Here is a 17,297-nt window from a genome sequence, read left to right on the forward strand (position 1 = left end):
TATAAACAGGTAAAATATAAACACCTTTCCTGGCTCTGGGCACCTACGTGAAAGAACTAACCGGAAATACTGAGGATGCTGTAAAATTGTAACAATGATTTCAATAATATATAGATAGATAGATAGATAGATAGTACAACTAAAATTTCTTTGTAAGACAGTCATCCTCAGAATAATAGACATTCAAGAATAACTATCTTGAAGGACAGGATATTTATAATTAAGGAACAGCGAAGGAGGGATAGTGCTGTATTTCATGACCTTGTCAGCCCATTGGTTTAGTAGTTAATCCACTTCCATAAAGAGAAACCAAGGATTTGCAGAGTGATCAGAGAATGCAATATATACCTTCTTAACACGTCTGCTGCCTGTCTCATTTTGACAGCCATCTTTCCTCAGAAGATAGCCTGAAAGAAGTTCCTCTGTTCTTCTTGAAAGGTGAGAGCTGTTCCCTTGGTTCAGCATCTTGTTTTTTTAGTTTTTGGAAATTCAATGCTTGATGGAATTTTTTAAATATTACATTGTTTAAATTGTCGATTATAGTAAGAATTTGTGCAGGTGATAGGGCAGGACTGGGATTGGTTCTTGTATTGCTTTGGTAAGAAAGCTTCTACTAAAAAAATTAATGTAAATTAATTTTGTGTTCAATGATGGATTTGGACCAGCTATGTGCAGATTTGAGAACGATTTGATTAATATTTAGAAATGCTTGAAGGTATGCCCAATTCAACATGAAATTATTAGAGGTTTTGTTGTACCAATTCATTTAAAATGTCTGTTTTTTGGATCTAACTTGAAGTCTTTTCTACCAGAACGAAATGCTAAGAAGTAGAGAAACCTTTTTGAATGGCAACCTGGAAGGAGAGGTCAGGGTCGATTGTTGATATGGCCATTTGAAAGTGAACACCAACACAAGCAATAAATTTGAGACTGATCCTTAAGTCTTGCTCCACCTTTCAACACCTTGTTTTGGGCCTTAATAACAGCTAATTTACAATACTGTCTCATAAAGATGGATTTACAATACTCTCTCCACTGAAAGACAATGCTATCTATTCAAAAAAGACCTTCTGATCAGTCGTAACCATCTTGTCTGGTGGTTTCCAATGTGTTGAGCTTCTTGAATCTAAGTGAAATGTTTTATTTTTTTTTTCAGAGAGTTGATTAGTCCTAACGTTCTTCCTGCCTCTCACGCTAGGAGACACAAGGGCCCTCCTAATATATCCCAAGCAGTTCATTCCAATTCTTTGGAGATCTGTTCTGCTATGCGTTTTCTTCAAAATATGTTCTCAATCTCTCCTTCCATTGGTCCTTATAATAGTCCTTCTTCAAATAGCCTTACATGACCTGACTGTTGTCTTCACAGCTTCCTAAGTATGTCATTTAGGAATTAAGTGTCCATTTGAGTGTACTAAATCAGTCAATCAGTTTGCCATTCAGTCATCACTTAACCAGCTTGTCCTCTCTGTCTCTCAGAGCGGGGTGTATTAAGATGGACATTTGAGACAGTTGTTTAGCAGGGAATAAAGGGAAGGCAGTTATATCAGAGCTGTGTTGTCATTTCTTTGACATCTCAAAGATGTTCTTGAGGACTGAGTGTCTGCAGCTGATGTACTGGCCTTCAGATCATATTGCAGTGACCTCTCAGAGGAAATTCTCTCGTGTGAGTCAAAGCGAGTTGGGAAGAAGTCGACTTCTTAAAATGCATACATTTTCCAGACATTGAGTGAGATGCGCAAAGGTCACATGATCAGAATGTTAATGGATTAGATGCTATGGAATGGCATGTGGTGTAGTGGTCAGGAATTGAAAAGCTGTAGGCTTTAACCCTGCAAAAGGGTGATCCCTTGAGTAAGGGGCATAACCTTAGGTTTTTATTTTAATTCACTTGAATAAAAGCATTGGCTAAATGAATACTTAAAGCTGTAGTGTGTAATTTCTGTGACACTAGCATCACAAAACAGAATTGCAAAAAATAAACATAGTTTTCAAACAGATTTCTGAATACACGCTCCATCTGCAATTGGTCAAATAAACAAAATGTCCCACCCCAAACTCATGCCATTGGTTGAGCTAATGTTGCTGTGTTGGGCTGGATGGGCTGCTTAAATCAAACAGATCAATGTTTGAAAGTGCCAAAGAAACATAGTGTTTGCATGTTTTGAGGAAATCAGGATATAGTATTATGTAGGATAGTTGTCTACATAATATGCTGGGATTGGAGAAAGTATTTTAACATCGAAAAACTTATATCTGCTTTAATAGTCAAAATTCTGTTATGCAATGTATTATGAATGGTCTTCCAGTCATAAGATTTATTTATATACTGCAGATCATTTTTAACTCTTTATTCTCTTTTCTTCCTGTGAAAAGGTGCAATAGAAAATCTTCAACATGTCGGAGTAAGTATGCCATTGGCACATAACATTCAATTTTCTTGAAAAAAAATTATTAGTTGAGAAGGTAACATTTTTTCTTCTCAAAAAGTGAAAAGAAACTGTATTATGATGAAATTCCATATCTCTTGGTTGGGGATAAAATGATAATATTTTATTCTGAAGAATATACCAGTGCTTGCAAGGCAGCTAAAAGCATATTGGTGACACAGGCAAAAACTCGCTATAGGGACGTATGATTATGATAGCGTGTTCCTCATAAATATCTTCAACTCTTATTTTCCCAGTTCTGTCCACAAGCCCCATCCTTCATGGTGTTGGTTGACATGCTATCACAATTAAATCTCCTCCAGTGACATATGTGTGAGTTTGAGTGAGAATTAATTTGGTGATCGTAGCTTCAGTCGGGGCGAATGGTTTTGTAGATGACACACCCAGTCTGTGTTGGTCTTGCGCCAAAACAAAAGACAATGAATCGTTACATATGCATAGGGTACCAACATGTTGTGCACTTGTCTTTAGATGCTCAAAATAAACCCCTAACTAGAATGTTGTAGAAATATCAATACAGTGCTGTCTTACAAGCATTGTAAATATTGTATGTATGTGTAAACAAAGTACATTTGAACTACAATAGGTAGCACAACAAAGAAATTAATATCCGAATGTAATACATGTTTTTGTTTCTCCTTTTAATTAGAAAACGGATGTCTAGTAGTAAAAAACACAGCCTGAAGGTAGGAGCTCTTGACTTGGTAGCTGTTTAGTCTACAACCAAAATAACAACAAATAATTCATTACAAAAGTATAACTACAGTAAACATATGATCAAGGTTCTCACTAAATCACATCTGCTTGTAGAGCATGATGCTCGCAGTTGCAAAAGATTTACTGGATGCAGAGGAGATTGAAAAGAAGGAAGAAAGGAAGAAGTACATGGAAGAACACTGTCCTGCATTGTCAAACCCAAGCTCCAAGGAGGAACTGCAGGTCTCGTTTAAGTCACATTCAGTTACTACTACAATTCAAAGAAATTTGGTGAATGCATATTGGAAATGTAAAGCTTGAGACTGATTTTAAACACTTTTCTTTCAATAGGAGCTTTGCAAAGAGTTACACTCAAAAATCAGTGTTATCGATGAGGAAAGATATATTCTAGAGCACAAAGCCAACATGGTTGTCAGTGAGGTAAACTGTTTCTTGGTGTGTCTCCTTTCTTTTTGGTCCATTAGCGAGGCCATTTTTAGATTCTTGTTTATGCATTTTAGGTCAAAGACTTAAACATCAAGATCATCGACTTGAAGGGCAAGTTCAAGAAACCTCCTTTGAAGAAAGTGCGCATGTCCGCTGATGCTATGCTTCAAGCTCTGCTCGGCTCCAAACACAAGGTGTCCATGGACCTGAGAGCCAACCTGAAACAAGTGAAGAAGGAGGTCAAAGAGGAGGTGAGTGAGATTTGAGTGTAGATGGTGACCTTCTGGACTCTGGTTTGAAACATCATTACTTTGAATTTTGTTTGCGAATGGGCTAGTGTGGCGTTATTTAGAATTTCCAAGCTTCCAATTTCAGTCTGTTCCTCACACAAAGCTTTCGTATAGCTTTAGAAGACATGAAATACAGCCTGTGATTTGTAGGTAACTGTGAATTTTCTAAGTATCACATGTTCCTGGATTAACATCCTTGTTTGGTCTTGGAACAACATTCCTATTAACCAATCAAGTTTTAGGGTTAAGGATTAGGAATATTTTATGAAATATTCAGATAACAGTGAGGGTTCACAAATGGTTATGTGGTTATTCGTTGGGAGTCGGGACTCGGAATAAAGAACGTTTATTGCAATGGATATGCATCAAACACTACTCAAAACATTGTTTTTCGGATCCTGTCGGGCTCGGGTTGGGTCGGGTTGAAGACCTCTATTGCCCGTGTAGAATAACCAAATAGTGATTTTGTTATTCAAATACAGATGCGTGGAATGTTTAACTGAATAACAACTATCTTTGCACATCCCTATTAAGGATAATATTAGGGTTAGGGACCGTTCACACTGAACACATTTTTGCATCTGTCCGCACTTTTTTCAGTTGTTTTTCTATGTAAATATGTACTTGACGGACGTCTTTGACTGTTGCTCCACATCTCGTTTTCTCACCGTCACACACAGGAGTGCCTTAAATAGACAAAGAACTTCAACTTATAACAAACGTCATGAGACACCTGCGTTCTATTTGATGCATGGTGCTGAGTCTAGCTTTTTTTTAATGCAAGGATGCATCCAGTGTGAATGGCCCCTTAGGATTAGGGCTAGAGTTAGGGGCTTGTACATCAATCTTATCAACCTACTTTATAATTTCCCTCTAATTTTAGGGGTAGGATATGGTGAGGGGCAGGAGTAGGGACAGGGTTAGGACTCAGTTTCTTTTATGGATGCAATATATATGGATATATATGGATATTGTTCCAGGCAAAAATACAATAAGGAAGGGACTAAAAATGTCATGGTAACTTGCATAACATCCGTTCCCTGATGGAGGGAACGAGACATTGTGTCAATGTATTGACACTAGGGGTCACTCTTGGGAGCCCGAAACACCTCTGGTCTTTGATAAAAGGCCAATGAAAATTGGCGAGTGGTATTTGCATGCCACTCCCCCAGACATATGGGTATAAAAGGAGCTGGTATGCAACCACTCATTCAGGTTTTATGCTGAGGAGCCAAGACAAGGTCCAGCCATTTCAGCGGGTAGTTCAGCGTTGTGGCAGGAGGGACACAACCTCTCGTTCCCTCCATCAGGGAATGGAGGTTACGCAAGTAAACATGACGTTCCCTATCTGTCACTCACTCGACGTTGTGTCGATGTAGTGACATTATGGGTCCCTATACAAAACGCAGCAACTGGCTGAACTGTGTTACGTAAACTGGCGGTGTGTGACGGGCAGACAACTGTGTGCCCCATAGCCAGCGCACCAGGCTGACACGTAACCTCCCCCAACATAGTTATGAGTGTCGAACGGCCTTTGGGGACAAGTCGACTACCCAAAAGATAGAGACAGGCTAACCCAGTCGTGGCCTCTTTTTTAATGGCACACATCTTCAGCTCAGAGGAGGTGAAAGGTGCTATGTACAAGCGATACACCCAGCCGGCAATCCCGGGCTTATCTGCTTGTATTGCATGCCACTACCTGGGACGAAACCGGTTCCACCCGGAGGTTGTAGAACCTTGCAAAGGTGTTGGGTGTTGCTCAGCCTGCTGCTCTGCAAATGTCTGTTAGAGAGGCACCCCTGGCCAAGGCCCAGGAGGCTCGTAGCCCTACCGGGGGCAGCACGTCCTGGGCGTGTGCCATAGCTATGGTGTCAATGAGCCAGTGGGCGATCCTCTGCTTGGAGACAGCACTTCCTTTCTGCTGTGCACCAAAGCAGACAAAGAGCTCTCAGAGAGCCTAAAGCTCTGCGTGCAATCCAAGTAGATGCGTAAAACGCACACCGGACACAGCAACGACAGGGCTGGGTCTGCCTCCTCCTGTGGCAGCACTCTCAGGTTCACCACCTGGTCCCTAAAAGGGGTCGTGGGAACCTTGGGCACATAGCCCGGTCGGGGTCTCAAGATTACGTGAGAGTAGCCTGGACCGAACTCCAGGCATGTTTCGCTGACAGAGAATGCTTGCAGGTCTCCTACCCTCTTGATGGAAGTGAGCGCAGTCAGAGGGCAGTCTTCAAGGAGAGTGCCTTAAGCTCAGCTGACTGCAAAGGCTCAAAAGGGGCTCTCTGTAGACCCTGAAGAACTACAGAGAGGTCCCATGAGGGAACGAGGTGCGGTCTGGAGGGGTTCAGCCTCCTGGCGCCTCTCAGGAACCTGATGATCAGGTCATGCTTCCCTAAGGACTTACCGTCCACTGTGTTGTGGTGTGCTGCAATAGCAGCAACGTACACCTTCAAGGTGGAAGGGGACTGCCGCCCTTCCAACCTCTCCTGCAGGAAGGAAAGCACCAATGCACATCTCTGGGGGTCTTCCCGTCGGGAAGAACACCACTTAGCGAACAGATGCCACTTAAAGGCATACAGGCGCCTCATAGAGGGGGCCCTAGCCTGAGCGATCGTATCTACCACCGCGGGTGGTAGACCGTTTAGGTCTTCCACGTCCCGTCCAGGGGCCAGACATGGAGATTCCAGAGGCCTGGTCGCGGGTGCCAGTTGGTGCCCCGTCCCTGAGAAAGAAGGTCCTTCCTCAGGGGAATTTGCCAGGGGGGGCTGTCGCGAGGAGCATGAGGTCCGAGAACCACGTCTGGGTGGGCCATTAGGGTGCTACCAGGATGACCTGTTCCTCGTCCTCCCTAACCTTGCACAGAGCAGACAGGGTGCGGGATCTTGAGCCACGCCGGGGCAGGATATGCCAGATAGCCTCCGTCTGCTGCTTCACCGTCGAGAACTGCTGGGCAAAATCCTCAACGGTGTCGCCGAATAGGCCAACCTGGGAGATGGGGGCAGCAAGGAAGCGTGTCTTGTCGGCCTCACCCATCTCGACCAGGTTGAGCCAAAGGTGGCGCTCCTGGACCACTAATGTGGACATCGTCCGCCCGAGAGACCGTGCCGTGACCTTCGTCGCTCGGAGAGCGAGGTCAGTCGCCGAGCACAGTTCCTGCATCAGATCTGGGGCGGAACTACCCTCATGCAGTTCTTTTAGCGCCTTGGCGTTAGAGCCATGGCGTGCAGGGCAGAGACGTGAACCTACAGGGCTTGGACGGGAGCTTTGGGTGTCCGTGCCAGGTGGCGTCACTCTGCAGGCATATGTGCACTGCGAGCACCTTATCCACCGGGGGAATCGCCGTATAGCCCCTGTCCGCCCCGCCATCGAGGGTAGTGAGGGTGGGGGAACTGAGAAATCGGGACCGGGCAGTAAAAGGTGCCTCCCACGATTTTGTCAGCTCCTCGTGCACTTCCGGGAAGAAAGGCACTGGAGCGGGGCATGGCTGCTTTGAGCGGCGCTGCGAGCCCAGGAACCAATCATTGAGCCGCGAGGATTCAGGGGAGAGCGGAGGGTTCCACTTTAGCCCGACGCTCGCTGCCGCCCGGGAAAGCATGTCCGTCATCTCTGCATCAGCCCATGACTGGGCAATCGACCCCGAAGGGTGGAGCCCAGCTGATGATTCTGCGTCTGACTGGACAAGCCCGCTCTCTGTTGTTGCGCTTGAGAGCTCATCAGCTTCGCGGGCTCCGAACAAGAGGCCGAACTCGCCATGAGATGAGCCGGGTGACTCATCCGGAAGCCCGATCGGGGCAGACAAGTGTGCTGGGGAATGGGAGGTCCGGGGGGGGGATACCCGGCAGAGGCGATCCCATTGGGTTCCCCAAATCGCCCCCAGTGCTAGCTGCGCTGGCCTCAATCCCGTAGGTAGAAGGACCGAGTCGGGGAGCCGCTGGGGTGGCTTACTTTCTTATGAAAGCAAGCCGCGACCGCAACGTTGCCATGGTCATGTTCTCACAGTAAGAACATGAACCATCCACGAACGCTGCCTCCGTGTGTTTCGCGCCCAGACACGAAAGACAGCGATCGTGACCATCTGAAGTTGAGAGGTAACGACCGCAACCAGGAATAACACACAATCGGAAAGGCATCTTTAAAAAGACGCGTCTTTGAAAAGATGTTCCGTGTGTGCCACTCTTTTAGAGAAATATACACTTTCAGGAAAATATACTCTCTTTTTTCTGCCAAAGCACCCAGGGGCGTTCTCTGCAGTGCACCAGTGCAGAGGAGGGAGAAGCCACTGAAATGCGCCATCAGATCCAGCAGAGGTGAATGAACAGTTGTGAGAATTCAGCTCAGTGAGCATGACCGTTCGGCTCCGAAGAGAAAATCTGAATGAGTGGTTGCATACCAGCTCCTTTTATACCCGTATGTCCGGGGGAGTTGCATGCAAATACCACTCGCCAATTTTCATTGGCCTTTTATCAAAGACCAGAGGTGTTTCAGGCTCCCAAGAGTGACCCCTAGTGTCGACACAACGTTGAGTGAGTGACAGATAGGGAACAAAATGTTTTTTAATCATTTCGGTTTGTTCTGAGCAAAAACGTGGTTTGTTTTTTTATTTTGGTTCAGAAGTTCCGTAGCCTCCTTTCCAAAAGGTTACCAGTTAGAACAAAATAAAAGAACAGTTAATAACATTCTGTTTAAAATGACAGTACTCTGTGCTAAGGGGTGGGTGAAATACCAGTTACAGTGTTGCCAGATCTAGCAAGAGAAACAAGCAACCTGGTCTGGGAAAAACAAAATAAGACACTTGCATCACCAAAATAAGTGAAAATATGCAATATGTATTTTTTTCCCTTTGTGGTGAAATTATCAGCATAGAAATCACAACAAGCATACAGTTATTTAACAGTAAAGTATAATTTTAATTACGGATCTGCTTCTCTGTCAAAACCCGGCAGCATCAAAACTGTATAAATGCATCATATCTAACAATAATTCAGTGAAGACTTGGAAAAAAACGGAGAAATTTACTTTTTACCACTATATTTTTCCTTATATCTGGATTAACCATACATGTATAAAAAGGTCTTCATTCACAGAATGCAAAATTCAAAACAGCAATTAGGCAAAGAAATGTATGATGCAGCAGTTTCCTTCAGGATCACAGCACATGTTTCATTTATACGGGCAACATGAAGTGGTTTAGTTACAAAAATGTCCTATGACAAACCCTTTGGCTTCATGAAAAAACTGTTGGAACAAAATTAACCTGTTATAACAAGTTACCAGCATCTAAAAAGTGACGTTTTCTCACCGGAACCAATTGAAAATCACTTTGCTCCCGTTTTCAGTTAGTTCTGCTATAAAAAAATAAAATACAAATTATTTTCGGTTTTCATTCCTTGAACCATTTTTAGTCCCTGGTTCCAGGACCATCAAAAGATGTTGATCCACATGTTTTACTTAGGAATCACTGTGACCTAATTTGTGCTGACCAATTTTATGGTACTTTTAATCCTTTTCAGAGCTTGACTGCCATAGTTACTATTCACTTTTGAATAGTTGAAAAGTGCAACTTGGATATTCTACTTTGTGTCAGGGTCATAAAACTTTCAGGTCATGCAAAGCATACAAACCTCTATCCGGTCCCTCTTTGGTCTCTTCCTTACAGGATAAGGAACTGCGTGATGTTGGTGACTGGCGTAAAAACATTGAGGATAAGGCTGGCATGGGTGGCAGGAAGAAGATGTTTGAATCTGAATCTTGAAGACTATTGTTATTGGCAACCGATGATAAGTGTTTTGCCATCTGCAGTACCAGTCAAAAGTTTGGACACACCTACTCATTCTTTAGTATTACTATTTTTTTACATTTTAGAATAAAAGTGAAGTCATCAAAACTTTGAAATAACAAATGGAATTATGGGATTTATGCAGTGACCAAAAAATCAAAAGTGTCAATGATTTGTTGATAATCTACTACATTTTAAACTCTTCAATGTAGCCACCCATTGTGCTGTATTTTCGTGACTGTGCTAGACACAGTGCTACGTGCAACATCTGTGCGCTAAGTCTTATCTAATATTCGTGAGTGTGCTAATTCCATGTGCAATGTTCATGCCAGTGCAAAGCGCAAGTGGGCATGGGTGGGAGTGTTTGTGCTATCTGTGGGTGTATTGTATGTACGGAGAATAAAATGGCAGAAAGCATAATTTGCTATTTTCCTGAGAAATAGGTCATTGCGCTAAGACGTTTGAGAACCATGTATAATCTCAGGACAAAGTGTAAATTCAGTTCCTGCATTTGCAGTTTGAGGATTCCACCAGCAGATTATCAAAGAACAATCAATCACTTTTAAAACTAGCTATGATTTGTTTGTCAGTAGATCAATATAATTAATAATAATAAAAAGTTTACTTTGTTTAATGCCTTTCCAAAGCTCAAAGACACTGTAAAGAAATTAAACCTTAAACAGAGAAAGATATGACAAATTTATATTACAAAACAATGAACAATGGGAGAGAAAAAAAAAAATGTTTCAAGCATCCCGTAACACCATCAAGATCACAGATGAGACAGGCCGACAGAGGACACATCGCGGTCTGGATTTAGGAGGAAACACAAACATCCTCTGTAGTATTTCACCTCTAAATCCCATAGCACTACAACGATGGCAGACAAAACGGCAGAGAGTTCACAGCAAGGATTTAGTTATTGCACAATAGATTGTAAGACACAAATGGTCCATATTTCTATTCTTCTAATGCATTACATACAGCCTATTTTCACCACCAAATTCTTATGAATGGGCTGTCTACATTAATATCGACATTGCTTGACAGGGAATGGAATATGTAATATGACGCAGATGGTGCAATAACCTCAGAATTAAATTGCACTTGACCCAGCCCATTAGCACTTTTTGTGTGCGGTTTCACCAACCCACTTGTGTTTAGACTTGCACGAAAATATCATCATTTCAAGGCCATGTCCACTGAAATCATATAGTGCTGCGCTTATGGCATAGTGCTCTTAAAATAATGCCCCAAGTCTAGATTTCAGCTCTGCACACTCTGTTCATACTCAACCAACTTTATGAGGCCCATCCTGAGATGCTTTTTAAACAGCACTGAAGGAGTTCCTAAGTATGCTGGACACTTGTTGGCTGCTTTTCCTTCACTCTATGTTCCAATTAATCCATAATAATAATAATAATAATAATAATAATAATAATAATAATAAATTCAGTTGTAATTTTTGCTTTGTAAAGAAATTCATACAGTACATACAAGCATTTATTTTATATTTGTCTACAAAACTAATTTCAAACATTTTAGCATAGGCCTGCATTTTAAAAGGTCTTTGAGATCCTGAGAAACATTCAGTCAAGTGTCCAAACTTTTGTCTGGTACAGTAGATCCAATTACAGTATGTGAAATATTCTGATTACAAAGTAATTAGTTACTGTAATCTTAAGTAATTCTTAAACACAAGTCATTCTAAATACTTTTTTTAGTCCAAAAAAGTAGTGTAATATATTAATTCTCTATTAAGATTACAGTTACTGACTTTCAGTTACTTTGAAGTACATTACACCACAGTACATTTAAAACATGAATTATGTCCATATGTACATCTGTTTGTTTCTGTGACAGCTAAAGGCATAGCAATAATGAACAAGGAGGAAATATAGACATTGTTTTGAATTTGTTGAGCAGAAAATAAACATTTCTCTGAAAATTGTTTAAGAAAGTAACTTTTTTTTTTATGTATTTTTTTTTTTAATGTGATGACTTTTTCCATGAAGCAGTCAGTAATGTAATTTGATTAAAATGTTTATATAGGTAATTAGACATTTGTAGTGGATTACTATTTTTGATTAACTTAGTAGGTGGCACATACAGACCCAACACTTACAGTGCAGTATTTATATATTACAGTATATATTAATATACAAGTATGATATAAGTATTATATTAATATATACATATTATTTAATTTTAATATTTGTAGTTTTTTAAAGATTCAAGTATTGCAAATTAGCTGCAAAATAAAGGGTAGAGCACTTCCTTCTGTTTCACACAACAATAAAAGACTGAGCACAAGCTGGTCCTGAATACATTAAATATATTTAATCAATTTCATTAATGATAATTGTGCATGTGCACAATTGTATTTTTTACTCTGTGCTTGTGCATTGTAGGATTTAAATGTATCCAAGTGGCTCGAGTGTTTTGACTACGTACACCAAAATTCATTCAGATCCATTTAATGATTCAGTGACCATTTCACTGAATCATTAAATGTGATTCCAGAAGGTGGTGACAAATGAGTGTCTTGTGTGAAATGAATCAACGATCAAAAGAAAATTTGAATCCTTTAAAGTTTGTATTTCTACAGACCTATAAAGAGACTTTAGAGGTTTTAAGCATTATAAGAACAAAGCAAATCTATCATTTCCCTACAGTTTGTGAGCTGCTGAGCATGACTTTTATCAAAAGACAACAATAGTCTTATAATAATTATCAATAACATCTGTACGTTTTCTTGTATAAAAAAAAGCGTGTCTACATATGTATTGACTTAAAGTAAAATGCAGAAATGTTCTAAGAACACAGCAGATCTATCTTTTTCCTACAGTTTGACGACTGCACACCAACATAGAAGTAAAAAAACAGCTGATATTAAAAATAGCTTTACATATTTAACACAGATCTAGTAATCTGCTTTAATTGGCAAAAACAACCGATCAAACTATTACCTCACAAACATAATGTAAAAAGCATAACTTAATGAAGTCTCAGGCACTCATATAAACTCCACTTACAATGTGTGCTTAAAAGAAGGAGTGTCTTTTGTTTTGTTTTTCTGCAGTGCATTTCATGTAATGCTGCCAATCAAGAATGATATGCCTATAAATAACTCTCGTTTGTGTGTTCCTCATATCTAGATTATTAAGTTAGATCAACATCAATGCCGATAAAAAACATGGATAAATGAGCACTGTTGCAAGCAACTTTGTAGAAATGAATGGAGCTGCGCTGATTAGACTGTCCGACTGACGGCCTATTACGTCAGGGTTGTTTCGGCTCATGAAACTCACCTGTGATTGGCTGGATGGTTGCTCAATCAGCCCAAAGTAACAAAACGCAAAGAATACTATATAGAAATCCACCATTTGGACTCTGTATGGGTTTAGCTTGGAAAAGTGCGGGGGACAAAAATCACCTTTTTAAAGAGTGCGTGGAGATGTGGCTGCTACGCCCTTGCTAATGACAACACATCAATGTCTAACTGAAGTATTATTTTCTCTAACCCTCCAAAATGAATGGTTCTGTTTTAGCTGTATGAAGTTTTCAACTGCTTTGTCAAAATCATGCCTTTTTGTAAATAAATAACCCAACAGTGAGTAATTGTTGCAGTTTTTTTAACAACTTTACTTGCAAACATTTAACTTAAGTGATCTTTCTTCAGTTGCTTAAAATTAAACTACAGTACACATGGCATTTTCTTAACTAACTTACCTTTTCAGTCAGCTGCCAAATGTTGTTTTATTAGAAAGGTAAGGTTCTTAATCTTGTTTTTCCAAATGTGTCTCTAAGCTATACAGTTAATATTCAGATTAAGGTTCAAATATGATTACAGTATTTTATAATTCTTGCAGAATGATGTCCCATAGTTATATTTCTCTATGGAGTAAAGCTAAGCTAAGACCCAAAATATCTCCCATATCTCCCACCCAAATGTGTCCTCCCCCTTATTAATTTACTCTCTGGCTGTAGACATTACTATATAAGATGAAGTGGTGCATTTTCAAAAGCCACCAACTTGATAAATAAATGAACAAATAATAAGAATAACATCTTAAAGGTTAAGTTATTTATAAGAAGGGAACATAGAAGGTATTTGTGGCTTGAATTTCAGATGTGTGCTATGATCCACTGGGCTTAGCAACCCAGCAGTTCCTTAAAGAGAAATCTGAGTTTTGCTGAGCCATCAAAGAATGCCATTAAAAACCCTCATTGCCTTTCAACAGCATGTACAGTATGTATGCTTCTCGCCACCATCTCCTATGGGTGAGCACCTCAATCTTTCCTTGGATCTGAAGATTTAACACGCTCTTTCTGTGCTGAACCTAACGGCAAACACCTGCTCCGGGATTAAACCTGTAATTCAGCTATTAATCTATTGAACACCTCTCAAAATCGACAAAAGGCAAATTTTGCCATGAAATCTGAGCAAGATTGCTTCAAATCGTGTTTGTCTACTGGAGTAGTAAATGTTTGGTAGGCCTGTAATGATAATATACTAATACTGCGATAATAAATGTACTTTATTATTGCCATTGTAATGATTTTTGTCGGGACCTCTATAAATGTCATGCAAATGTGTGTCTGTTGTGGACTTAATGTAATGTTGTGTAGCTAATTGGCATTGTTTAACATACCATTGTGACAATTACTTATTAGTTATGAATGTAATTATCATTTACATACTCTATAAGGAGTTTGTTAGCATAAGCATAAACTAGTTCAGTGTAGCTAATATTGTGTTGCTCGATGACCTGAAATTATGATTTGACACTTAGAAACCAAACCCCTCTGTGGGGAGCTTATTTTGGATATGATTTCATTGGTTTCCATTGCTCAAAATGGATGTAAGCAGGTTTAAATTTAGCTTATTTCAAAACATTTACAAAAAGAGAAGGCACGACATGTGCGACTTGGATAATTGATTGGTTCCCAGCAATATTAAGTGGATATCTTTCGTCCATAGTTTTACATAGCACATTAAGCCATGCACAACTAAGCCAGGCTGTCATTTACAGTATATTGTTTAATATACAGTATTTGTTTATGGAACACACATTCATTTAAATACAGCATTGATGATGAATCCACAAACTGAAAACCTTATTTAGTCTTCATTAGGGAATTTTCAAATCCAAAATGCATATTGTCAGCTAGTTTTGTCATTTCAAAGTAATCAAAGAGTTAGTGTTTATTATGAAAGTCATTTTTCTCAGTGTTCATAATGGTGGTTGTTAGGATATTGCTCTCCATGCATTAACAAGTTAAAAGAAAGGTTAACATCATCCATATGGATAGCTTGATAGGTTTAGCTAAGACCTCTTCAAAGCTGTCAAAAGCTGCCATCAAAGCTGTACTTGTCATGTCACATCACGGAGGTTAAAGGGATAGTTTAACTAAAAATGAAACTACTCTCATATTTACTCACCCTCATGATATTCCAGGTGTGTATGGCTATCTTTCTTCAGCAGATCACATTTGAACAAAAATAGAAAAATATCTCAGCTCAGCAGGTCCTTAAAATGTAAGTGCATTGTGATTCGACTTTTGAAGCTTAAAAAAATCACACACAGTCAGCATAAACTTCATCAATACGACTCCAGATGTTAAATTAATAGCCGCTTTTCCACCATTGGGGCAAATGGTTCTGAGCACGGTACGGAGCGGTAACAGTAGAATTTCCAATTGAACACGGTTCGGCGTGGCACGATTATAAACCGTTCTCGGCGTGGAATTCTTGGCATGTTTAGCTAACCATTCTCAGCCGTGCTGGTGAATGGCTTTAGTATGTGGCGACTCGTTTAGTGTAACTTCGTGATTTTATTATGACAGTTTAACTAGTTTTGTAGCCTTCATTTTTTTTCTACACAACATTTTCCTCAGGGAAGTAGATTCCTAGCTCATTTAAACTCAAAATACTTCGATATATTCTCATATACTATTTTAATATAATCCTTATGTACTATTTTGTCAATAAATATCCTTTTTAGCTAGTCTGGAAACTTTGACCTTTCTGTATGTTCGTATCCGGTGGTACACACAAGCCTGCAGCAAATGACGAAAAACCTGTCTCCTTTTTCACTTTAATTTCCTTTTGCGCGACATGGTCCGTGTCTTTGCCGTTTGATAGCAGAGTGTAACAAGGGGGAAAAAAGCAGTCCTAAAAACTGGAATATGCGATCATCCTCCATAGCGCACCGCACTCACTCCCTCTCATGCTGTCACCAACAGGCGGATATGTTATGGACATTCTCCTTATTTCACTGCACCACAGTGGAAAAAGAAACTGTAACCATGCTAGCTGGCCCGGATCAGCACGGAACAGTACGGTATTGCGATGATGTTCGGCTCAATGATGGAAAAGCGACTAATGTCTTCTAAAGTAATACGATTGCCCAACATAGATGGGAACTCCTTCAATACTGTTTAAAAAGCATTCCAGGGTGATACCTCAAGAAATTGGTTGAGAAAATGTCAAGAGTACATGTCTGCAAATTCTAGGCGAAGGGTGACTACTTTGAAGATGCTAAAATATAACACAGTTTTGATTTATTTTGGATTCTGTTTAGTCACAACATAATTCCCATTGTTCCATTTATGTTATTCCATAGTTTTGATGACTTTACTATTATTCTAAAATGTGAAGAAAAAAAAAATTATAATAAAGAATGTGTTTCAAAACTTTTGACCGGTAGTGTATATACAATTGAAGTCAGAAGTTTACATACACCTTAGCCAAATACATTTAAGCTCAGTTTTTCGCAATTCTTGACATTTAATCGTAGAAAACATTCCCTGTCTAAGGTCATTTAGGATTGCTACTTTATTTTAAGAATGTGAAATATCAGAATAATAGTAGAGAGAATGATTTATTTCAGCTTTTATTTATTTCATCACATTCCCAGTGGGTCAGAAGTTTACATACACTTTGTTAGTATTTGGTTTCATTGCCTTTAATTTGTTTAACTTGGGTCCAAGGTTTTGGATAGCCTTCCACAAGCTTCTCACAATAAGTCAGGTTTGTAGGCCTCCTTGCTCGCACATGCTTTTTCAGTTCTACCCACAAATGTTCTATCGGACTGAGGTCAGGGCTTTGTGATGGCCACTCCAATACCTTGACTTTGTTGTCCTTAAGCCATTTTGTCACAACTTTGTAAGTATGCTTGGGGTCATTGTCCATTTGGAAGACCCATTTGCGATGAGCTTTAACTTCCTGGCTGATGTCTTGTGATGTTGCTTCAACATATCCACATAATTTTCCTTCCTCATGATGCCATCTATTTTGTGAAGTGCACCAGTCCCTCCTGCAGCAAAGCACCCCCACAACATGATGCTGCCACCCCCATGCTTCATGGTTGGGATGGTGTTCTCAAGCTTGCAAGCCTCACCCTTTTTCCTTTAAACATAATAATGGTTATTATGGCCAAACAGTTAAATTTTTGTTTCATCAGACCAGAGGACATTTCTCCAAAAGTAAGATTTTTGTACCCATGTGCACTTGCAAACTGTACTCTGGCTTTTTTATGGCAGTTTTGCAGTGGTTTCTTCCTTGCTAAGCAGCCTTTTAGGTTATAGATATAGGACTCATTTTACTGTGGATATAGATACTTGTCTACCTGTTTC

At 40.0% G+C, this 17,297-nt stretch overlaps 1 protein-coding gene across 1 annotated transcript; it reads left to right on the forward strand.

Moving 5' to 3' along the window:
- Window positions 1-348: 348 nt before the first annotated feature.
- Window positions 349-11,701, forward strand: LOC127437282 (troponin I, fast skeletal muscle-like). The gene is made up of 7 exons (XM_051692120.1): window positions 349-438; window positions 2,374-2,402; window positions 3,097-3,133; window positions 3,258-3,386; window positions 3,495-3,584; window positions 3,665-3,841; window positions 9,537-11,701. The coding sequence occupies exons 2-7, from the start codon at window positions 2,395-2,397 to the stop codon at window positions 9,630-9,632; spliced, it is 537 nt and encodes a 178-aa protein (XP_051548080.1). The 5' UTR covers window positions 349-438; window positions 2,374-2,394; the 3' UTR covers window positions 9,633-11,701.
- Window positions 11,702-17,297: the final 5,596 nt, after the last annotated feature.

Source organism: Myxocyprinus asiaticus, chromosome 48, assembly GCF_019703515.2.
Source record: "Myxocyprinus asiaticus isolate MX2 ecotype Aquarium Trade chromosome 48, UBuf_Myxa_2, whole genome shotgun sequence".
NCBI lineage: Eukaryota > Metazoa > Chordata > Actinopteri > Cypriniformes > Catostomidae > Myxocyprinus > Myxocyprinus asiaticus.